Source organism: Rhinopithecus roxellana, chromosome 2 (assembly GCF_007565055.1).
Source record: "Rhinopithecus roxellana isolate Shanxi Qingling chromosome 2, ASM756505v1, whole genome shotgun sequence".
NCBI classification, from domain to species: domain Eukaryota; kingdom Metazoa; phylum Chordata; class Mammalia; order Primates; family Cercopithecidae; genus Rhinopithecus; species Rhinopithecus roxellana.
Genome location: NC_044550.1, coordinates 59409700 through 59432369, shown reverse-complemented (window position 1 = coordinate 59432369; position 22670 = coordinate 59409700). Strand labels below are relative to the sequence as shown.

The 22670-nt window shown below is 37.5% G+C and overlaps 2 protein-coding genes across 8 annotated transcripts in view; one reads left to right on the top strand and one right to left on the bottom strand.

Annotated features, from left to right (window-relative positions):
* The window catches only part of RNF175 (ring finger protein 175), a 50448-nt gene extending 43420 nt beyond the window's left edge, over positions 1–7028 (top strand). The window contains exons 7-9 of the mRNA XM_030916635.1: positions 1555–1688; positions 4641–4742; positions 6704–7028. Of these exons, the coding sequence (XP_030772495.1) occupies positions 1555–1688; positions 4641–4742; positions 6704–6824 (357 nt within the window). The 3' untranslated portion in view covers positions 6825–7028. The remainder of the gene's footprint in view (positions 1–1554; positions 1689–4640; positions 4743–6703) is intronic.
* TLR2 (toll like receptor 2) overlaps positions 1–22670 on the bottom strand; it is a 66974-nt gene that overhangs the window by 33829 nt on the left and 10475 nt on the right. For 4 of the 7 annotated variants that reach the window (XM_030916588.1, XM_030916613.1, XM_010382890.2 and 1 more), the window contains one exon: positions 11525–14328. In XM_030916588.1, the coding sequence (XP_030772448.1) occupies positions 11958–14312 (2355 nt within the window). In that variant the 5' untranslated portion in view covers positions 14313–14328 and the 3' untranslated portion in view covers positions 11525–11957. Of the gene's footprint in view, positions 1–2167; positions 2268–11524; positions 14938–22670 lie in introns of those variants that run through there. The other 3 variants (XR_004053210.1, XR_004053209.1, XM_030916607.1) reach the window with 2 other exon arrangements.

Sequence of the window (22670 nt, the reverse complement as noted above, 5' to 3'; positions counted from 1 at the left end):
AACTGAAAGAGCTCCCAATGGCCAAAGCTGGAATTTGAGCAACAAAATAGTAATAGTAGTCGTACTGGATTATAACCCAAAGTATAAAATAAATATCCATGAGTCCACATGATATCAATAAATGACTGAATAAATAAATAAGTGGAAGAGATAGTCAAATCTGTGCAGAAGAATTCCACATAATTTATATAAATTCTCCTCCCTTAAAGAGGTTGTGATGATTAAATTTTAGAGTCAATTTGCCTACGCTATGATACCATTTGTTTGGTAAAATCACTAGTCTAGATGTTGATGCAAAGATATTTTGCAGATATGATTAATATCTGTAATCAATTGACTTTACGTGAAGATTACCCTAAATATTCTACATAGACCTCAGCCAATCAGTAAAAGGCCTTAAAAGCAAAAACTGAGGCTTCCTAGAGAAAAAGGAATTCTGCCTCAAGACTGCAACATCAGTCTTGCCAGAGTTTCCAACCTGCTGGCCTGCCAACCTGCCCTGCAAATTTCTGACTTGCCCACAAATGTGTGGGCCAATTCCTTAAAATCAATCTAATAATAATATAGGGAAACTAGGTATGTGGTATATAGCCAATCTCTGTACTGTTTTTGTGTCTTTTCTTTAAATCTAAAACTATTATAAAATAATTTTCTTTGAAAAAAAAAAAGCTTCTTAGGGATTCTAATATGCTGCCAATGTTGAGAACCACTCCTTATCCACAGTACGGGAAGATGCAGATATCCCAAGGTGAAGTTCTAAATGCATTGCCTTCCAATGGTGATTACTCAGCGTGCACCCAATAAAAACATGGGGATTTAAATGACAGAGAGATGCCTAGGTTTACTCCAGAGATCTGAGTCAGAATCTCCAGGACAATAAAGGGAAGGGCCAATCTATGGATTAAACTCAAAGGCTTCCTCTGAAGCTTCCTCTTAACTCCAGCCCTGGATAAAAAGGATTCCTGTGAAAGGATTCCTCAATGTGGAGGTCAGATGAGAGGTTATAATTGGCCATGTGCTTTGGGTCCATTTGGAATTCAATAGGTTTTTGCCTGGAAACCTTAACCCATCTGTAGCATTCTTCTTACAGGAAACGGTGTTTCACATTCTAAACCATCTTAGAAGCAGTGGAGATTCTTTTTTTTTTTTTTTGAGACGGAGTCTTGCTCTGCCACCCAGGCTAGAGTGCAGTGGTGCAATCTCAGCTTACTGCAACCTCCGCCTCCCGGGTTCAACCAATTCTCCTGACTCAGCCTCCCCAGTAGCTGGGATTACAGGTGCCCACCACCGCACCTGGCTAATTTTTTTGTATTTTTAGTAGAGACAGGGTTTCACCATGTTGGCCAGGCTGGTCTCGAACTCCTGACCTTGTGATCTACCTTCCTCAGCCTCCCAAAGTGCTGGGATTACAGGCATGGGCCACCATGCCTGGCCACAGGGGAGATTCTATGTGCCCAGGGCTGCCTGTCCCAGTGCCTGGCAGTGGGATTCCTGCATTCAGAGAATGGCATGTGCTCTCCTTTCCGACTGTGCTCTGTCCATTTCCTCCGATAGTTCTACAGTGTCAGCGGGTTGCCTACAAGGAGCTTATCAGACAATATCTGTGCAGTCTGTGGGCAGAAGATCATTGTAGAGCTTGATGAAGAAGGGCTCATTGAGAACACCTACCAGCTTTCCTGTAATCATGTGTATCCTTTTCAAAGGAAATCGTTTGGCCTTCATCAAGCCTCCTTCTTTCCTCCTTCTCTTCCTCCTGTCCCCATCTCTTCCATCTTGCTTACCTTCCATGCCCAAACCCCAATCCTTTATCCTCCAGCCCGGTCTTTCTTTTTGGGTCTTTCTGTTTGTCCCTGCTGAATAATGAACTGCCAATTAAGGTGAACCTCTTCCTCCTCCAGTAATTTCCTTTTTAAAGAGGACTCTTAATGCCACATAGACAGAAAGGCAGTATCTGAGCAGGGTGCTAGCAGGGGAAATTGGTTGAAGTCATAAGCAAGCAGATAGCCAAGAAAGATCAGGGAAAGAAGGGGTTTGGAGGTGAGAAAAAGAGTGAAATATCAGGTGCAGGGGGGATCTTAAGACTATCCAAGTGGAGCCCCAGGTCTGCATCTTAGCAGACCAAGAAATACAAAGAGTGCTTTGCCTAGAAATAATCCTAGGAACCTACCTGTGGCAACAGTAGTCTTGGGGATAGCCAAGGGGGGAAACCAAGCCTTCTTCTCAGCTTCGGTCTTTAGAAGAAGATACAGCCACAGGCAGCAAGATACCTTGAATTACAAAAGCAGGGACCAAAATTTGGACATTTGTTCTTGGACCATTGGGCTCCTTTACCAGTGGGTTCTATCCCAAATAGCTATCCATTGGCTGAGGGTTCTTCATATGATAGGAACCAGATGGCCTGGGCTTGGAAACCAGCATTCTATGGGGACTCCAGTAACCATTAAGGAAAACCTCAATGTGCTGAAAAATGCTGGCATCGAGACCCCTGAACAAATCAACCTGTGTTGCCTGAACATGTATGGATACTACTTTTGCTGTGGATACCAAAGTTAGGCTTAGGTTGGCCAATCACCAGTATTTTAATTCTTCCTAAATACAAAAAAGCGCATCATTTATCTTTATTTTATACTACAGTATCAATTTAATAATGTCCTCACTATGTACCCAGTTAGTTCAAAGCTCTGGCATTATGAGATGGTTAAACCATCTGTCTTTTGCCTAAATCCCACTTAATTTAGTCACTCATACCTCGGTGTCCGGTACCTATGATTCAATTCTGTTTAATCTGGACAGTTTCCACTTATTTAATCCTGAGAGTAAAACCTGGACCAAATGCATCTCAAAAGTAATAGGAGCCTTTACTCCAACACATAAGACTTAAAATCTTAAGGGAAGAAACACAAAGATACCCCTTTGTGGATTTCTGTAGTGTTTTTTTCAGGGTGATACCTTTCCCAAAAAACTCATTCTTTGTAGCAATTTTCCAAGTCTGGCCCTAGTTTTAAATATGATTTATTTTTCAAATGTTGGAACAGAGCCCCTTCTGCCATTTGCAAATGGAAATATTTTCTCTCTCCACCTTTAAAAGCCCTTAGGGATTGTTGTACATGTGGTCATATATAATCTAAAATGTAGTCACCTTTAAATTTCCTTTTCAGGGAGTATTATTTATGGCCCATTTTAGCATGAGTCATATTAGTGAGAAATGGGCAAATATGAGTCATATTAACAAGGATGGGTTATCTGAGTCTTGCTCTGCAGCAGTTCTGCCAGTGTGGAGGTTTTTCAGCATTGAGATTTTGAAAATGAAAAAGAACATTAGAGAGAATGTGGACATTTCAGTGCTGGCTCAATGGCTCCTGAATTCTGTACCTCTGTGGAAGATGGAGCTGTATTCCAGCCCTTTTGAATGAAAGGCTGTTTGAGTTTTGGTTCAAAATCTTTGTTATAATACACCACTTTATTTTAAAGCATATTGCAAAAATGACCCCAATCCCAAGAACAAAATAATGGAAACTCCTGGTTACACTGAAATTTAATACTGAGGAGTTATATACATGGCCTTGACTTGCTACACCTCCAAGCTCCTCCATTTGTTAGGGAGGGAACTTCTACATCGTTGCTGTTCACCTGGGTGTGTAGCAGGCCAGTCAGATGATGTGATCTTGGCCCAGAAAGTCACATTGGGAGCAGCGATTGTAGAAATAAACAAATCAATAGGATGGATTTCATTATAGTTCATTTTGCCCAAATCCATAGTATCAGGGAACATGGAAATATATATTTCCAAAAATAATCAGTTTTGAAGGAGTCATTGAAATGTTCATTCAGTAAATATTTCTTAGGCATGGCTTAAGGTGCTGAGGACACTGAAATGAATGAGACATAGTCCTACAGGTAACACATGGTCTAGGAGAAACATGTAAGTACCAAAAGTTGTGCCACACTAGAGTAAGTCCCTGGTGCTGTGAGAACACTTGGGGTCACTCTCAAGTTTGGGGACAAAGGGTCAGACTTTCTGGACCAGGAGATGTATACAAATGGATCTGTAAATGCCTAGAGTTTGAGAAGTTAAGTTTAGTAGGTATATATCCTATTAAAAATAATTGGCTCCTTATTAGTACTTTTAAAAGTCAAGAAAAAAATTATGAAGTTAATAGAAATATTTGTAACTTTATGACCACAAATACTTTTAACTTGTCTAACTGTCTAAGACAAGTCTGATTACATGAAGCTAATGAATAATGCACAAAAAGTAGAACGGAGAAATGCTTCAGTAAATGCATGAGAAATGCACAATAACAGGTGGGGAAATATAACAATACACTTACGGAAGACATCACTGTAAAGGGAAAAAAAAAAAGGACTCACATTCTTTATCTAATCTAATTCTTCCCAGAATCAAGTGAGGCAAGAAGGCCAAGAAGCTAAGTAAATTCCTCAGGGTCATAAAGCGAATGCAGCTGTGACTCCAAGCTCACTGTCATTGTCAGGTCCCTTAAAGAACCTCCCGAAAAAAGTGATGTGCCTCATCAAGTCTTGACTCCACCACTGGACCCCGAAGATGGGACCATTTCATACCATCATGAACCAGACATTGCCTTTTCATATCTAGAAGCCTCCCTAACAAGATGCTTCAGCTTTCATGAATTCTGCATCCGAGGTTGGTGTATCGTTGGGAAAAAGCAGACTTGCCCTTACTGCAAAGAGAAGGTTGATTTGAAGAGGATGATCAGTAATCCATATCCTTTAAAACAAAAAGGTTATAAGAGATTATCTTGAATGTTTCTGGGGATATATTCTTCAATGAAAACTTTCAGTATTTTTGTATAGTTCCAGCAGAAAATTTTCTGTTTTCCCTAACCATCTATTTCAAAATGATTTATGGTCTCTTTTCTCCTCTGTGCCTATATTACTATTCTGGTTAGAAAATTAAATGCCAGAAAACATTCCACTCTTTATGTTCTGTATTTTCCACATTAAGGGCTGTAGTGGAAATGTGATGAGACATTGCATCACATTTGATGGATGAATAAATGGGTGAATTGGATGGGTGGGTGGATAGGCGCATAAATAGCAAAATTGGAATTGAAATTTTAAAAGCTGAAATGTGAACTAGAGTACAGAAAACTATTTTTTAAATATGTTAGGGTGTACCAAATTTTATTATTCCCAGAAATGAGTAGTTATTTCCCCATCTGGATTTTGGCTTTTTAAATTCCATGCCATGCATCATCTCTTCTGAGGCCAAACACTAGTGATAACAATATTGAAAAGAAATAAAGATCTACAGAGTTGGTCAGCTTCTGGCAGCAGCTGAGATTTGTATAGACATCAGAAATGCGCAACAGAATAAAGTCAAGTCACATTAAGGTCGCAGGAAGGTAATGACCCCCACCTGGCGCTAACTAGAAAGACTTAGTCTTCAACCTCACTATCTCAAGACCATAGTATATCTTGTTCAGGAAGCGGGGTGGGAATGGAATTAAAACATATCCTCCCTTAAGTAGAAGAGCCCTGAGAGGTTGGCATCAACCTGCCAAGTACTATCTCTTCTCTAAGAGACAGTCTTTCTGTACTTTCTAAGTAACAGTCAGCTAAATTTTACTATGCTAAAGGAATCACTTTCCTCGCTCTCTGCTCCCCTGTTCCTTACCAACCCTACACATATGGTTTAACAGTGGCTACTGGCAGCAATGCCCTCATCTCTGGGCACTGCAGATCAGGGAGGGATTCAAGGAGGGCATCAGAGAAGGAGGCAGCATCAGTGGATCTTTGGGTCTCAAGGCCCATACCATTGCAAGAGACCTCCCTCTGCAGTGCCCACTCCATCCACAGACCTGGCCTTTCTCGGTGAGAAAGTGCCACCCAAGCACAACTCAAGGCTAAAGGTGTGTGATGATCCTTCCACCTTCCTGTTCATCCACTGTCCCGGAATTCCTCTTCTAAAATGAGGATACCAAATCCAGAACAGTTTTTGGTTATTAACTTATAAAACCTCAGTGCATAAATCTTTGTTATAAAATTGATAATATGATCATAAATGTCACCTCAAATGATACTTTAACAAAGGGGAATTCATTTCTTTATGTAGTCTTGAGAAAGTAAACTTGAACAAAACATGTACTACTCTTTTATTGAAACTCAATGTAAGAAAAAACTACATGTGAAAAAGCTGTCATTTTGTTTGTAAAATTGTTGTCAAGGACACTATGCATTCATTAAGCTCCCTAGCACAGTTTATCAAAGACAGCAGAAAAAGGTCTTTCTTATCTGATGAACCAGTGTTACTCTTTGTAATATACAGTGGGTACATTCTGGTGTATGACTACGGGAAAGCCCAGAGCTGTTTTTGCTCATTTAGAGCAGCTTCCACTATCCTTGGTTTTCCAATACAGTCATTCCCTTCTTCTTCCTTCTTTTAGCATATACCCTTGCCTTTGATTCTTGTTTTCTAGTTTGGGATTCTATTGTAAAGAGCTTCCATTTATTTTCAGAAATTGGGTGTGGTGTAAGTAACAATGATAATGATAATGCTATAAAACTCATATAAGGGGCTTTTAATTGAGCACATTGAATTAACAAGAAAGGAAATACCCATTCATTACATTGTTTATTATATTTGCAAATGACATTTATGAATATTTATGAATATTTCTACTACTTGGCTGTATACAGAACAACCTCCTTAACAGAGATTTAGCTGGGAGCGCACACATTTTCTCTATGGACAAATCCTGGATTGGCTTCGTTATTTGGTGGCCTGGCAACCTGTGGTGATAGGAATAGTTCAAGGCATTAACTATTCACTAGGGCTGGAATAGTACAGCAGACCCCAGAAGCAATATACTGCATGGTTGAAATCCTTGGTCCTACATTTAATATTAATTTTTTTAATTTTAGAGAATATCCCAAATGTTTAGAAAACTAAGTAAACTTTGTTGTCAAGTAATTTGTCTATGTGGAAAGAATTTAAAGAGAAGCTGAACAATGGAATAAACAAATAAAGCATGTTTTTTCATATTTCCAATTACAGCTGTTTCTTAACTCATGCATATGTCACATTTGTTACACTGCACTGTGGACATTCTACTTCCAGTTTGACTGATAACAATATCTGTAAAGTATTTCAGAGGTTTGCAAAGTACTTCTCACATACAACATTGAGCCGTAGCTAATACTTTCTCATCAGTTCAATATCTTTAAAGTAGGTGGAGTTGTTAAGTAATCTGTGGTTAAGGACATTGTGCTTGTCTTCTGCACCATGTGCTTGTTACCATGTGGCAGCTTCTGCACCACAGATCTCTTCTGTAGAAAGTGGGTTAGTCCCAAAGCCTCTGGCAGCAGGGGCCACACCTTCTCAATGGGCCACAGGTACTTTGGGTTTCCTGGAGCTGCCAAAAGTGCTCAAACCCATGCAACAGCTGTACTAAAGAAGAATCACTTTTCTTTTGTTACACTGTGCGTGTGCGTGTGCGTGTGCATGTGCGTGCACACACACAGGTGCACAGTCGTTCCATTGTGGCACTCTGCTTTTATTTTCTTCATAGCACTTATCAATTCCTGAAATCCTATCATAAATTTATTGTCTTCTCCTCCATGAAGACAAGGAATTTTATCTGTTTTGTTCCCTACCATATCCCCTGCACTTTGAGCATTGCCTAGCACATAGTAGGCACTCAAAAAATATTTGTTGAAAGAGTAAATTAATCTGGCAAAAGGGAACAAAATTAACTGAATGGAGAAGACCAGTCAGAAAGAATTAACCCATGAATGGTATGTTAGATTCTCAAAATTAATTTGTTTTAAATTACTGGTCATTTTTTAAACAGCCAACACCGTATACGTTAACACCAGACATCTACGCTGCAATACTTGAAGCCATTACACTTGCATGAAGTAGAAAGGAAATACAATGATTATTTTCCTTGTTCAGATATTGGCACTGTACTCAATGCTATTCAAAGGTCCATCATTAAGATAACTCACACTACAATTTCTAACTGTTGAGAACTTTCCTCTTTCAAACTGCCCAATGCTTCAATATTATTGAAGTAGGTCAGGGTCCATGGTCTCGTTGTCTAAGGTGTTATTTGAACTTATTGTGTCATAACTGAGAAAATTAAGGAGCATGGATGCAAAGGGTGAAGTTGGAGCAAAAGTTTAATAAGTGAAAGAAGAAAGCTCTCCACTGTGGAGAGGAGAGCCCAACTGGGGTGCCATTTTACAGTCGAATGTAAAAGCTTTCATATAAGAAGCTCCTCTCATCTCTGTAGCTGTTTGAGTAACTTCTCTTACTTGAAAACCTGTCTTCACAACTCCACCTGTCTATACAGCTGTGAGATGTCTCTAGGTAAGCACAAAGCATAGCTTTTTTTCTCGTTTGAATAATTGTGGATTTGTTTTAGGTAAGCCCCCTGTTTGCAGTGCAATCTCCCATGGAGCCCCCCTTGTTCATGTCTGAAACATTTTCCTGGGAGCCTGCTAATCACACAAAGAACAAAAGGCTTCTATGCTTTTTGTTCTGGACCTTGCCTGCTTATCTGTGCAGGTACAGTCTGAGTTTTCCCTAGGCTGCTCTATTTTTGCCTGTAGCTATGATTTTTCAGGCAGGCTGCTTCTCTGAAGACTAGCCTTAGCTGTCTACACAACTGATTTTTCATGTTCTCCTCTCTCATTATGATTGATGCAGCATCCAGATTATAGAATTCTTAATTATTTCTCTGCTCTGAAAACGTTCCAGTAATTCAATACTTATTATATAGTAGACATGTCCAAGGGGTAGGAAAATAAAACAAGATTCTTGAGCTTGTAGTCTATTGACAAATAAAAGACTTCACATTTGGATAAAGCACTAACAAAAAATTAGTTTTTCTTCTGTTAAACAAAAAAAGAACCCGTAAACTGATCTCTAATTTAGTTCCCACTTATCTTTTATGGATAGCTGCAATGGTAGCTTTTAGAACCACTTAGAACTCTTGGCAAATAAGCCAGTATTTATCTGAATGGGATTCACAATGACCCTCAGAGTTCAGGAATGTCAGATAATCACTAAACAGCCTCAGAAAAAAAAAAAAATGAAGATGCCATTTTCTTTATAAAGTTTAAGTATTTACAATCTAATCCCAATTTTGTAAAGCAGTGTGTATATATACACTGAAAAAAGATTGGAGAGTATTATGGCTAATACTAGGTGTCAACTTGATTGGATTGAAGGATGCCTGGATAGCTGGTATTGTTTCTGGTGTGTCTGTGAGGGTGTTGCCAGAGGAGATTAACATTTGAGTCAGTGGACTGGGAGAGGAAGACCCACCTTTAATGTGAATAGGCACCACATCACCTTAGGCGATCCTCCCACCTCAGCCTCCCAAAGTGCTGGGATTACAGGCGTGAGACACCATGCCCGTCCTAAAGATTATTTTTTAAAGATTACTTTATAAATCTATCAATTAACTATGAAGCTATTTCAGTTGCTATTTTAAGTTCTTGAAATTAAATATAGATCAAGTCAATGTTAAATCTACCTTGTTCTCATAATTAACATGGTGTTTAATGTAGGAAACAGAGAAGTAAAGCAGAAAGTCCATTGCTGTGTTTGGTGTCTGTGGAATCTCCTCAAGTTTCCTTCTTCTAAACTTTTTTTTTTTTTTTTTTTTTTTGAGACAGTGTCTTGCTCTTCACCCAGGCTGGAGTGCAGTGGTGCAATCACAGCTCACTGCAGCCTGGACCTCCTGGACTCAGGTGATTCTCCCAACTCAGCCTCCCGAGTAGCTAGGACCAGAGGCACATGCCACCATGCCCTGCTAATATTTTGTATTTTTTGGTAGAGACAGGGTTTTGCCATGTTGCCCAGGCTGGTCTTTGACTCCTGGGCTCAAGCAATCCTCCTGCCTCAGCCTCCCAAAGTGCTGGGATTACACTGGGCCTGATTTTTTTTTTAGGCTGGCTACTGTTTCCTCCATAACACTCTTCTGGGAGGTTGCGTGAAACAGAAGCAGCCCTGTGTGAGTTCCCCAAGGACACGCTTGTTCTGCACTTAATGAGCATATTTCTTAGTGGTATTTTTCTGCAAACAGCAGGATCCCTTATATCCCTGCTAGTATCCATAACAGAAAAATATCCATTTACAAGCCATAATATATAAGGGAATGAAATCTCTTCCTGGAAAATAATAATAGTAATAGCTAACATCTACTGCAGACATCTCCCTCACCCCACACACGAACCCATGGTGCCCATTCTCTTAGGCATGGTACTCATGCCCTCCTCACCCCTCCAGAGAAAATGTGAATCAAGGAGCTTAGGCTGATGGTTTACTTACATTCCTACATTTCATACTCTCAGTACCTTAGGATATAGAGATCATCTTCCCTATTTTAAAGACAGAAAAACTTTTTAGGTGGGTCAAGTGACTTGCCAAAGATTACACGTCTACTAACCCAGGTCTTTCTGACTGCAGTGCCCAATTAACCACATAAACCCAGTTCTGGTTGAGAATTGAGCAGGGGTCAAAGAAGGCTCACTTCCTTTCACGTGGTTCCCAGCTTAAGAAGACAGTTGCATAGAATCAGCAAATAGCTCTTACCAAAGAACGTTGCATCAAAATTTAATGTGTGGTATTATTATGCCTAGATTGCAAAATTAACATATGGTAATAGTATCTACCTTTAAATTATTGTGTATCAAACTATTTTTGAGTCACTATGAGGAACCTCTAGGTAGATATTTGCTTAAAAATCTATTTAACTCACATGTACTTTTTAAAATATTCAGAAGGGGGAAAAGGGCAGGCCTTTTTAGAATTAAAAACAAGACGTTTCAAAGAAGGAAAAAGCAACAAGATGCTGGGGAAATAGACTAGAAAACAGGAACTGAGAGTCAGAGTGATTGGACAATAACTAGAACTCAAAAGATAGTTAGAGGCTGAGGAAGACCAGAGTCCAGATGTGGGAACTGTCTTTCAAATTCTCCTAAACTGAGTATGTATTTTGTTAAATTACAGAAATACATATTTTACTGTACCTTGCGCTGTGTACTCACTCTCTCAAGTAACTATGGCTGGAGAAACCCATCAAATAGCCAGAAAGACAGATCCAGATCACATGAAAATACACTCTCTAGGTATTTCTCATCCTGTAAAGTTTAATAGGAAATATACAGCACTTTTCTCTAGGAATAGCAACAAGTTTGGGGGAGTGCCCCAAATACTTTGCCTTGTTGCTCTTGAGATCAGTTGCACAGAGAAGTGACAGATGGGTGGGACAGCGAATGCCTTTTGTGACCACAGAGGAGTCTCTTAGCAGGAAGAAACAATGACACAGTCATTGAGAATCTTAAGTTCATTTATGCTGTTTCCTAATGAACTAAACCAATTGCTACAGATTACAGTTGGCCCTCTATATCCATGGGTTCTGCATCCATGAAGTCAACCAACTGTGGATCAAAAGTATGTTTTAAAAAATTTGAAAATAAAAAATAACAATACAATAATAATACAAATAAAGAGACAGTACAACTATTTACATAGTATTTGCATTGTATTGGGTATCATAAGTAATCTAGAGATGATTTAAAGTATACAGGAGAATATAAATAGGTTACATGCAAATACTATGCCACTCTTATAAGGGACTTGATCATCTATGAATTTTGATATCCACTGATCCTGCAACCAATTCCCTTGGATACCAACGGACTATATTCAGATGTCAATAATAGACTTATGATCATGGTTATCTCATAGAAAAAACAAAAAACCAAAAACCAATTTTTAAATCTGGCATATGTTTACAAAACAGCACCCTATACAAAATTTGAAGTTTTGTAGTTTTAGTAAGGAAGTCCTCAAATGATGGTACATCCATGTAGTTTTTATATAATTATGTCTGAATGGACTTATCTACAACTAGTGATATAAAGATCCCAACTAGATAAAGACTGGCTTTAAATGTGGGAACCTAAGACTTTATCGCAGTTCTCAGATTTACCCAAAACCCTTCCTGCCGAGCCTCATCCATGGGCCACTCCAGGTAGGTCTTGGTGTTCATTATCTTCCGCAGCTTGCAGAAGCGTTGGGGAATGGCTTTTTTCTCAATGGGCTCCAGAAGAACAAGAATGGCAGCATCATTGTTCTCATCAAAAAGACGGAAATGGGAGAAGTCCAGTTCATACTTGCACCACTCACTCTTCACAAAGTTTTCAGAAAGCACAAAGACAGTTTTGTGGCTCTTTTCAATGGAGTCAATGATATTGTCAATGATCCACTTGCCAGGAATGAAGTCCCGCTTATGAAGACACAACTTGAAGGGGGGATTGAAGTTCTCCAGCTCCTGGACCATAAGGTTCTCCACCCAGTAGGCATCCCGCTCACTGTAAGAAACAAATGCATCATAGCAGATGTCCCTGCTGGGAGCTTTCCTGGGCTTCCTTTTGGCCTGGAGCCAGGCCCACATCATTTTCATGTACCACAGGCCGTGGAAACGGTGGCACAGGACCCCCATGAGCAGGATCAGCAGTAACAGAGCACAGCACACGCCAGACACCAGTGCTGCCCTGTGACATTCCGACACTGAGAGGCGGACATCCTGAACCCTCTGGCCACGCACATGGGATGGAGAGTCACACAGGTAATTTGCTGGCCAATCAACCAGGACTTTGGCCAGTGCTTGCTGCTCCTGAGTGAAGGACAGGAATTCACAGGAGCAAATGAAGTTATTGCCACCAGCTTCCAAAGTCTTCAATGTGTGAAAAGAGTCAAGTTGCTCCTTAGAAAATGTAGTTATTGTATTCCTACTGATTTTCAACACTAGTAACATGGGTAAGAGGGAGGCATCTGGTAGAGTCATCAACTTATTTCTAGAAATATAAAGTTCTTTGAGTTGCGGCAAATTCAAAGAAAATAAATTGAGATTGTTGTTGCTAATATCTAAAATTTCCAGTGTCTTGGGAATGCAGCCTGTTACACTGTGTATTCGTGCGCTGGATAAGTTCAAATATTTCATCTTTTCTGGCCACTGACAAGTTTCAGGCATATAATGAAAAGTATTCTTACTGATATCAAGGTTAGTCAAGTTTTTCAGAGTAAGCAAAGTCTCTCCAGTTTTTCCCAATGATGCCAAGTGATTTTGCCTTAGAATTAAAGTTTGTAGAGAGGGCCAGGCATCCTCACAGGCTGAATTTTTCAAGTATTCTTCAACCATCAAATTTTCACTTAGATCCAAGTATTCTAATGATTTTAAATGTTGTGAAAGTGAACAAGGAACCAGAAAAACTTTACTGTTTTCTACTGTGATTCTTTTAACTCTTTCTGTGAGTGAATATAAAGTGCTCAGATCATTAAATGAGTAAAACCGTGGAATATGCAGCCTCCGGATTGTTAACGTTTCCACTTTACCTGGATCTATAACTCTGTCATTATCAGATTCTCTAAAATCACCAATTCCATTAAGGGTACAGTCATCAAACTCTAATTCTAACAATCCAGAAATCTGACTCAAAAGTTTCATGACCTGAAACAAACTTTCATCGGTGATTTTCACATTTCTAAATGTAAACTTTTTAATCAATGAATTTGTTTCACCAGTGGTTAGTTCTGAAAAATGGAAAGTGTCCAAATCAGTATCTCGCAGTTCCAAACATTCCACGGAACTTGGAAGATCTACAAAAATCTCCAGCAGTAAAATATGCTGCTTCATATGAAGGATCAGATGACTTACATTCTGAATTAACTTCAAACTTTTTGGCTCATAGCTCTGTAGATCTGAAGCACCAATCTCAAGTTCCTCAAGGAAGGTAAGTCCAGCAAAATCTTTTCTTTGAATCTTAGTGAAGGTGTCCATATTTCCTACTCTCAGGATTCGCAATTTTGTGAGATGAGAAAAAAGAGATGTTTCCCCGAGGGTTTTGTAAGGATTTCCCAGTAAGTTTAAGAATGTCAAAGAAGAAAGGGGCTTGAACCAGGAGGATGATAAATTAGATAAGTAATTATAGGATAAGTCTAAATGTTCAAGTCTGCCCAGGGAAGAAAAAGAATCTTCCTCTATTGTGTTAATTCCATTGGATGTCAGCACCAGAGCCTGGAGGTTCACACACCTCTGTAGGTCACTGTTGCTAATGTAGGTGATTCTGTTGTTGGACAGGTCAAGGTTTTTTACAGCTTCTGTGAGCCCTGAGGGAATGGAGTTTAAAAATCCTGAGCTGCCCTTGCAGATACCATTGTGGTCACAAGACAGAGAAGCCTGATCGGAGGATTCTTCCTTGGAGAGGCTGATGATGACCCCCAAGACCCACACCATCCACAAAGTATGTGGCATTGTCCAGTGATTCAACCTACAAATAAAAGAGGTTCAAATGAGTCATTGTGTTTGACAGCATATCATAATTCTAATTCTTGAGAAATGTTTTCAAGAGAGAGAGAGAGAAACAGATGAATGGAACGAATGAATGGGGACAAAAAATGAATTCCCTGATACATTCAGCAACACTAACACAGATATACAACCACTATGCAGTACTTAAGAGCACAACCATCTGGAAATACAGAGCAAGACTCAATAACACAGATTAGAAGAATGAGTAAATCAATGAATGGAGGAATGAGCAATCAAGCCTTTTAAGAAATGGGTTAGGCTTAACTATATGGATTTACAGTCACCTTTTTCTGCACTTCAAACTTTCTTAATATTTAAGCATTTCTTTTCTCTGCTTCAATGCCCTGCTTGATTCATAGAGATCTCACAGAACCAAACTGTAGTTCTCATTCACTGAAGGAAACTCCAGGAGTAGCATGCTTTGGGACCAAAAGACAAAAGTTGCATGTGCATCGACTTGCCTCACACCTATCACTAGCAGGCAGGAGGGGTGTGGGAAACTCCAGGCAGACCTAGGTGGTTTGTTGGGTTGAAGGAGACTCACACCATTAGAACACTGTCTTCCTGCCTAGAAGTAAATGCAGAAAGCAGTGTTTAAGTCTGGATGGGCTGTTCAGATGAATGTGGGGGAAATAAAACTATCTGTACCACAACTGCTAGTTTACTTGTAACCATAAACCCAACAACTTTCTCTCTGCCCACCTTCTGGGCCCTATATCATTCTTTGGCTCTATTCAGCTACCCCATTCCTTGCATCTGTATGCCTTTGTCTGTATTTTCTCAGTGTGCTAACTATGCAAAAATTTTTTTAAAATTTATCCCCAAGAACAAAACATTTTTATGGGTAAAACTAATTTCCCACATTCATAGAATCTGAGAGATTATAAAGGCCTGAGCTGTACAATTTATGGCCACAAAGAATTAAAACATAAATATGCTTGGTTTGGGAATTTAAATGCTGTTGGAGCCAGAATTTTTATGTTTGCACCAAAACCACTGCTTCTTATTCTCTCCTCTTATTTTTTTAAATAAATGGGTCATTCCATGCATATTTATTCTGGATACTCTTCTTTTCTTAGCTTTATTAAGGTATAATTGGTATACAAAGAAACTGTACATAATCAATGTACATAATTTGTACACTTTATGTATACATACATACGTATACACTCATGGTATCATCACCAAAACCCAGAAAGTAAATATATTCATCATCTCCAAAAGCTTCTGCCACTCTGTGGTTGCCTTTTCACTTTCATAATGGAATCTTTTTGTCTTAGTCCATTAATGCTTCTATAACAAAATACCAGAGACTGGGTAATATATAAAAAACAGAAATGTATTTACTATAGCTCTGGAGGCTGAAAAGTCTAAGATCAAGGCATGTGCATTGGTGTCTGGTGAGGGCTTCACTCTCCTTCCAAGATGGTGTCTTGTTGCTGTGTCCTCACATGGGAGAATGCAAGAGGGCAAGGGGGCAGTACCTTCAATCTCAAGCCCTTTTATAAGGATGATAGTCCTATACCTGAGGAAAGAGCCCTCATGACTTAGTAACTTCCCGAAGGTCACACCTCTTAATACTTAGTTTTAGGATTAGTACTGTTACAATGGGGATTAAGTTTCAATATGAATTTTGGAGGAGCCACACTATTCAAACTATAGTACTTTGATGAACAGATGTTCTTATATTTCATATATTTTAATAGTGAGTTTTCTGGCCTATTTTTAAAATATTTCCTATATTTTCACAAAGATATTCTCTTTGTTATTTTCTAAAATCTTTATTGCTTTGCCTTTCACTTTTAGATCTATAGTCTACCTGAGGTTGATATTTGAGGTAGCAGAAGGATTCACTTTTTTCCCATATGGATGTTCGATTAACATATTTTTTACAGACCATCTTGGGGAAATAATCAACAGTATTTTATTTGTCAATAGGCACATGTCCATATAGGGGTAGATCTTGTTTCAGTGCTCTCTATTCTGATCCAATATTCATTTGTCTATCCCTATACCAGCAACACACTATATTAAATGTATAATATATCTCAATATCTAGGTAGATGTATTTCAAATGTATACCTCAATATCTAGGAGATATATATTTAATAGAGTTCCTTATTCTTCCTCAGATACGTTCTTCTTCCTCCTTGTTCTTCTTCAAATGTGTCTTGGTTATTCTTGCCCCTTTGAATATTATTATAAATGGCAGAATCAGCTTGTCGGTTTCAAAAAACAAAGTCCACTGAGATTTTAATTGGCAATGTATTGAATCTATAGAACAATTTGGGAACTATTCACATCATTACAGTACTGAATCTTCCAATCCATGAGTATGACAGATCTCTCCATTTATTTAGGTCTTCTTTAACTTATCACAGTAGTATTTTATGGTTTTTGCTTAAAGTTCTTAAGCATATTTTGTGAGATTTATTCTTATTCGATACTTTTAAAACATTTAAATCGTTTTACATATTTATATATGTGATATGGTTTGGATGTTTGTCCTCTCCAAATCTCATGTTGAAATGTGATCCCCAGTGTTGAAGGTAGGAGCTGGTGGAAAGTGTTTGGGTCATGAAGGTGTATCCCTCATGAATGGCTTGGTGTGCCATTCATGAGGTTGTTTAAAAAGAGTCTGGGACCTCCCCCTTCACTCTTGCTCCCTCCCTCTCACTCCCTCTCTCACTATATGACATGCCTGCTGACCCTTCTTCCACCATGAGTAAAAGCTTCCTAAGGTTAGACAGATGCTTGTGCCATGCTTGTACAGCCAGCAGAACCATGAGCCAAATAAACTTCTTTTCTTTATAAAGTACCCAGCCTCAGGTATTCCCTTATAGCAATGCAAAACAATCTAACACAATATGGCATATACATATATGTCAAAATTCAATTAAATTTTGTATACTGACTATGCATTGAGCACCCTTGCTAAACTAACTTAGTAATTCTAATAGTTTGTAGATTCTTTTCATTTTCTGTATCCCCAATCATCCTCAAGTCATAATGATGGTTTTCTTCTTTCCAACTTTTATACCTTTATTTCATTTTCTTTATAACAGATTCCTTTACGCAAGTGCAGTAGGATATATTAGCTATTATACACAGTATCCCCTATCACACATGCCCACCCCCACTATGAGCCAACAGATAGTTCAAGGCAATCCTGTTATTTAAAGAAACTTTAGCAAGAGAATTTAGAGAACTTCACGGGGCAACTATAGCCTTTGCAGTAGAGTCAGCTGTAATAGCTAATGTTTGAAAGGGATTTCTAATCATAACCTCATTTACATTTATTCCAAGCCAGGGAAGGAGCATTTGAACAAAAGATGCCCATTTAGAGGGATTTGCAGCTGCTAGAAAGTTCCTTTTTATACCATAGTGCAAATTAAGATGTATAGAACAATGTCAAATTTCCAGTTGGTTATGGAGTGACAGTGTTCCTGTTAGAATCCCTAATCCACACTGACTTCTTATTTCCTACTGATTGGGACATGGAGTTGCCTGTGCCTATGATTGACAGTTAAATCCTTCACAGATAAAAACATACACTGGAGGGACACAAGAGACAGTTCCCTGTGGGACACTGTGTGCTACAGGGGTCATCAACAGGGAAGCAATAGTAGTATTTATCTAAGGCTCCACTATTAATTATCATCAATGGAGGCCACCAACAATTAGAGAATTAGGGTTATGAATTTGTCTACAAACTCTCTAATTATCTCTCCTTTTGGTTTTCTTATTCAGTTTCTAGAAGAATTTAACTGTAAAGCCTCTCCTATGTTTTGTCTACTGTTAGCTTTAAACACGAAATCTGAATATGTGACTCAAAAAGTCTAACCCTATAGAAAGACCAGATGTTCAATCTGAACAGGCAGTCACACTTGGAATATCAGTGAAATCTGTTATAGGGTGAATTAGGAGATCTTTAAAAGCATATTAGTATTTGGTTCAACATGATATATCCAGCATACTTAAGTTTCCTGCAGATTCCCAATGAGGCAACTGAATGCAATCCATCTGTAAATGTTCAAATAGTCCAGTGGATGGTAGAAATGTACCAACTGAGGTTTTTATTGTCTTATAAAAATTGTGGATTTGACAAACCAAACATTGATTATAGGCCATTTTAGCAATTTTAGAACAGTCATAACACCAATCTTTTTTCATAATTTCATGTTATCTAGTCTATGATGAGTCAGAGTGCAGAACTTTTAATAATGGCAGCTATATGGACTCAGATAGCTGTCTGATCCATGAGGCCACATTTAACACTAAATTTATATCCTTTTAAATATCAGTTTTGTTTCTCCAATTCAGGTGCATGATGCTGTTCGTTTAAATAGGTTATCATAGATAATTTAATTCAGATAAATCTTATGGTATTTTTCAAATTGCATATCTTAACAATTTCAGTACTAGCTGACTTTTCATGAAAATCTGCCAAAGCATTTCCCTGGTATTCAATTAATTCTGATTCCGCTTGATGTTGGTTTGGCAGTTTTATGAACCAATCCATTTCTTCACTAGAGTTCTGGAAATTCTTACCCAGTCCAGTAGTATGATCTTAAAGTTATCAGAAACCTATACTTGTCAGAGTCCTTCCACGAATCTTTTAAAAGAACACTTTATGATTTGGTTGGTTGTCTATAGGTCCACACACTGTATATAATTGTTTTTCATAGTGTTCTGGAAAGTACCAGAGTAAAAAAAGTAACTCTTTGTAGATGGCAAGGCTTAAAATGGACTTGGTTAAAGATATGATAAGAGTTCACAATAATGCAATTGATAAGGAAATTGTATTACTTCTGCAACATATAATATTTCATGATAACTAGAATTTTGGCTGATAGTGTTATACCATGACTATCTGGTTTCTAAGAATTTTATATAATTTCTGAAGCATATATTAATAACATACCCATACAATATGACTTAAAGAAATTTCAGCATCACTTACAATTTGACAATGCTTCCCATGCAATATAACATATCAAATAAGCCTAATTAGTTTAACATCTCTTTTTTTGTATCAGGAGAGAAAACAACTTCTTTTGAGAAATTCCAGAAGCCCTGCTCAACGTCAAAAGGTTTTAATTTAGAATTTGATTTTGAGATGTCAAAAATATCAAAAGGTTTAAAATATTTGATTAAAATAGGATCACAGGTCTCTATGAAACAATATTTATTCATTTAAATAGAGTGATTGGTAAAAGACTTCAAAGGCAAATAAAGTCACATAATTGTAGAAACTCTTGCTCTTTTAATAAGGTGGACTCAGGTCTCTGAGGCCGTCAAAGATCTAATAAAGACAACATGAAGCACAATAAATTATCTCGATAAAACACAGAATCTGCATTTCCTAGGCCTATTACTTAGCAGGTAAAGAAAAGTCTTTCAATTTCTTATTAAGAACAGACCAATACTCCAAGAAAACCTTGTTGTTTTAACATAGAGGACAAATTTCTAGTTCTGTATCAGTATTTTTTTGATATTAATGCTCAATTTAAAAAGAAAAAGCTTAGAATTTTCTTCAAATCTTAGTTTGATCACATATAAAATTCCCTTCCCAGTATTCCTATCCCACAACCTTCTACAGCTTTCTAATATCCATTCAGTTTTTCTTCTATACTCTTTCTCTTTCTCATTGTCTTAACAACCAGGCATTCTACTTTGGGACAAATATTATTTTATTTTTTCCTTAACAAAACAAACATCCCCTTATACTTTATAGCTGTTCTTACCCAAAACACATCTTACCTTCTTTTCAGAGTTGTTTCCCTTATTATTTCTGGTAATTCTAGTACCATATATTAATTAGAATTCTTTTTTTTTTTTTTATTTGCAGATGAGGTCATTCTACATTGCCCCAGCTGGTCTCAAACTCCTGGCATTAAGCAATCATCCTGCCTCAGCTTCCCACAGTGCTGGGATTACTTTACCCTTAGTAACTTTAATTTCCAGTGAAAACTAGAAAGTAAACAATTGTGAACTGTCACACCAGCATTCTGTACATTGACATATCTATGAACTGTAATTTCTAGAAACATGTGCCTTCTCATGGTATAATTTTTCAGTGTGACAGAAAACACATTTAGTAACAGACCCAACTACCTTTAATCTCTCTGTAATAAGCAAATTCAATGAAATTGTAGTATACAAAATCAACATACAAAAATCAATAGCATTTCTATATGCCAACAGTGAACAATCTGAAAAAGAAATCAAGATAGTAATCTCGTTCACAACAGCTACAAATAAAATACCCAGGAATAAACTTAATCAAAGGAGTAAAAGATCTCTACAATGAAAACTATAAACACTGATGCAAGAAACACTATAAACACTGATGCAAGAAATTAAAGAGGACACCAAAAAATGGAAAGATATTCCATGTTCATGGATTGGAAAAATCAATACTGTTAAAATGTCCCTACTATCCAAAGTAATCTATAGATTTAATGCAGTCCCTATCAAAATATCAATGACATTCTTCACAAAAGTATGTTAATAAACTATAATCCTAAAATTTACATGAAACCACAAAAGACCCAGAATAGCCAGAGCTATTCTAAGCAAAAAGAACAAAACTGGAGGAATCACATTATCTGACTTAAAATTATACTACAGAGCTATAGTAACTAAAACAGAATGGTACTGGCATAAAAACAGACACAGACACACAGAACAATAGAACAGAATAGAGAACACAGAAACAAATCCATACATCTACAGTGAATTCATTTTCAATAAAAGTGTCAAGAACAAACATTGCAGAAAGGACAGTCTCTTCAATAAGTGGTACAGGGAAAAGTAGATATCCATATGCAGAAGAAACTAGACCCCTATATCTTGCCATATACAAAAATAAAAACAAAAGAGATTAAAGACTTAAATCTAAGACCTCAAACTATGAAACTATTAAAAAAATTAAGAAAACTCTCCATTACACTGGTCTGGGCAAAGATTTCTTAAGTCATACCCCACAAGCATAGGCAACCAAAGCAAAAATGAACAAAAGGGATCACACCAAATTAAAAAGTTTCTGCATAGCAAATCAAATAATCCACAAAGTGCAGAGGCAATACACAGAATGGGAGAAAATATTCACAAACTATCCATTTGAAAGGGGATTAATAACCAGAATATATAAGGAAATAAAATAACTCAATAAGAAAAAAAAAATCTAGTAATCCAATTTTTTAAATGGGAAAAAGATGCAAATAGACATTTCTCAAAAGAAGGCATATGAATGGCAAACAGATAAATGAAAAGTTGCTCAACATCATTGATCATCAGAGAAATGCTAATCAAAACTACAATGAGATATCATCTCACCCCAGTTAAAATGGCTTTTATCCAAAAGACAGGCAATAAAAATGCTTCAAGGATGTGGAGAAAAGAGAACTCTTGTACACTGTTGGTGGGAATGTAAATTAGTACAACTACTATGAAGAACAATTTGGAGGTTCCTCAAAAGACTAATAATAGAGCTACCACATGATCCAGCAATCCCACTGCTAGATATATACCCAAAATAAAGGAAATCAATATATCAAGGAGATATCTGCACTCCCATGTTTAGTGCTGCACTATTCACAGTAGCCAAGATTTAGAAGCAATCCAAGTGTCTATCTACACATGACTGGATAAAGAAAATGTGGTACATACATACAATGGGGTACTATTCAGCCATAAGAAAGAATGAGATCCTGTCATGCAACAACATGGATGGAACTGGAGGATATTATGTTAAGTGAAATAAAATAAGGAACAGAAAGACAAACATCCCATGTTCTCGCTTATTTGTGGGAACTACAAATTAAAACAATTGAACTCATGGAGATAAGAGAGTAGATAGAAAGGCGGTTAACAGAGGTTGGGAAGTGTAGTTGGAGGGGGATTGGGATGGTTAATGAGTACACAAATATAGTTAGATAGAATGAATAAGATTTATTCTTTGATAGCAAAACAGGGTGACTACAGTCAACAATAATTACTGTATATTTTATGATAACTAAAGAGTTTAATGGGATTGTTTATAACACAAAGAAAGGATAAATGCTTGAGGTAATGGACACCCCTTTTACCGTGATGTTATTATTATCCATTGTATGCCTGTATCAAAATATCTCAAGTGCCCCATAAATGTATACACCTACTATGTATCCACAAATATTAAAAATAAAAATACAAAAGTAAAACATACACAAGACTCTCTTGGTTTGTCTAGCTATTGTAGCTTTAAAAAAGATGTGCCTGTTTGCCTTAAGAAGCTTTTCTTCTTTGTCCACTGTT